Source organism: Perkinsus marinus, assembly GCF_000006405.1.
Source record: "Perkinsus marinus ATCC 50983 genomic scaffold scf_1104296930974, whole genome shotgun sequence".
Lineage (NCBI taxonomy): Eukaryota > Perkinsozoa > Perkinsida > Perkinsidae > Perkinsus > Perkinsus marinus.
This window is the reverse complement of record NW_003215921.1, coordinates 1-1,382: the sequence shown is the minus strand read 5'-3', so window position 1 is coordinate 1,382 and position 1,382 is coordinate 1. Positions and strand designations below refer to the sequence as shown.

Sequence of the window (1,382 nt, the reverse complement as noted above, 5' to 3'; positions counted from 1 at the left end):
AACTAGTGGTCCTGTGACTAGCACTACTACTGTTACAACTAGTGGTCCTGTGACTAGCACTACTACGGCCTCAATTAGTGGTCCTGTAACTAGCACTACTACCTCCTCTTCATCTGGCCAGTGTTCGGGTGACTTCTGTGTTGCTGATAGAACTACGTTTCCTAACCTCCTCCCCGCGGGCCAAATAACTACCGAGTCTTTCAGTTTCACTGACTATGGTGCATGGTACCTAGCTGGTTACTCTAGTGATGATGGTATCCGTATGCTTTGGAAACTCCAATGCAACCAATGGTTACCTGTTGCCGAGAAAACTCTTTCTAATATCGAGGCTTCGGGCAACGATATGTTCGTGTTTGGCATCAGCGAAGGTGAAGTTGGTGTTTTCTACCCGAAGAATAACAATGCTTATCGTATAATAGCTCCGGCGGATCCTTCCAAGGAGTATACTGGAGTCACCTTTGATCAACGCTCGAATATTCTATATGTTACCGAGAAGGCTACTGGGCAGATTGCTCGGTTCACAAGTCAGCAAGGCGTGTGGACTCCAATAGCCCCCTTGAGTGGTTCGGGTGTTCTTATTGAGCCTACCATTTTGCGCTTCACACTCGGTAAACTTTATGTTAGAATGAATGGCGGCGTTGCCTATGCTACGATGGATGGGTCTGTGGATCCTCAGTGGACTTTCATTCCACTGGATATTCAAGGTGACGAAAGCTTTACTGCGGCTCCAGACGGCTACCTCTACTACCGTAAATCCATCGATTCGGTCTACCGCCTCCCGCTAGATGATCTAGCTGGCTCGGGTGAGCTTTACGCTGGTGGGTGTGGCTGTGGTCTGGCGCCTAATCAAATATGTACATCGGGCAACGGTAACCTTGTGAACTTCAAACCCACTGGAGGCATTGTCATGCAAGACTACTTTGAAGGACCTGACTTCCGCTTCCTTAACTGGTGTGGAGATTTCTGTTCTACTACCACTAGTGGTCCTGTGACTAGCACTACTACCGCTTCAGCTAGTAGTCCTGTGACTAGTACTACTACTGTTTCAACTAGTGGTCTTTTGACTAGCACCACTACTGTTCCAACTAGTGGTCCTGTGACTAGCACTACTACTGTTTCAACTAGTGGTCCTGTGACTAGCACCACTACTGTTTCAACTAGTGGTCCTGTGACTAGCACTACTACTGTTTCAACTAGTGGTCCTGTGACCAGCACTACTACTGTTTCAACTAGTGGTTCTATGACTAGCACTAGTACTGCCGCAACTAGTGGTCCTGTGACTAGCACTACTACGGCCTCAACTAGTGGTCCTGTGACTAGCACTACTACGGTTTCAACTAGTGGTCCTGTGACTAGCACTACTACTGTTCAACTAGTGGTCC

General features: G+C 47.8%; 1 protein-coding gene across 1 annotated transcript; it reads left to right on the top strand.

Annotated features, from left to right (window-relative positions):
- Nucleotides 1-262: 262 nt before the first annotated feature.
- Nucleotides 263-1,016, top strand: Pmar_PMAR013991 (hypothetical protein; the record flags this gene model as incomplete). Its single annotated transcript, XM_002786806.1, has 1 exon — nucleotides 263-1,016. A coding segment is annotated over one exon (754 nt), but the record flags the coding sequence as incomplete, so codon positions are not given.
- Between the last annotated feature and the right edge of the window lie 366 nt (nucleotides 1,017-1,382).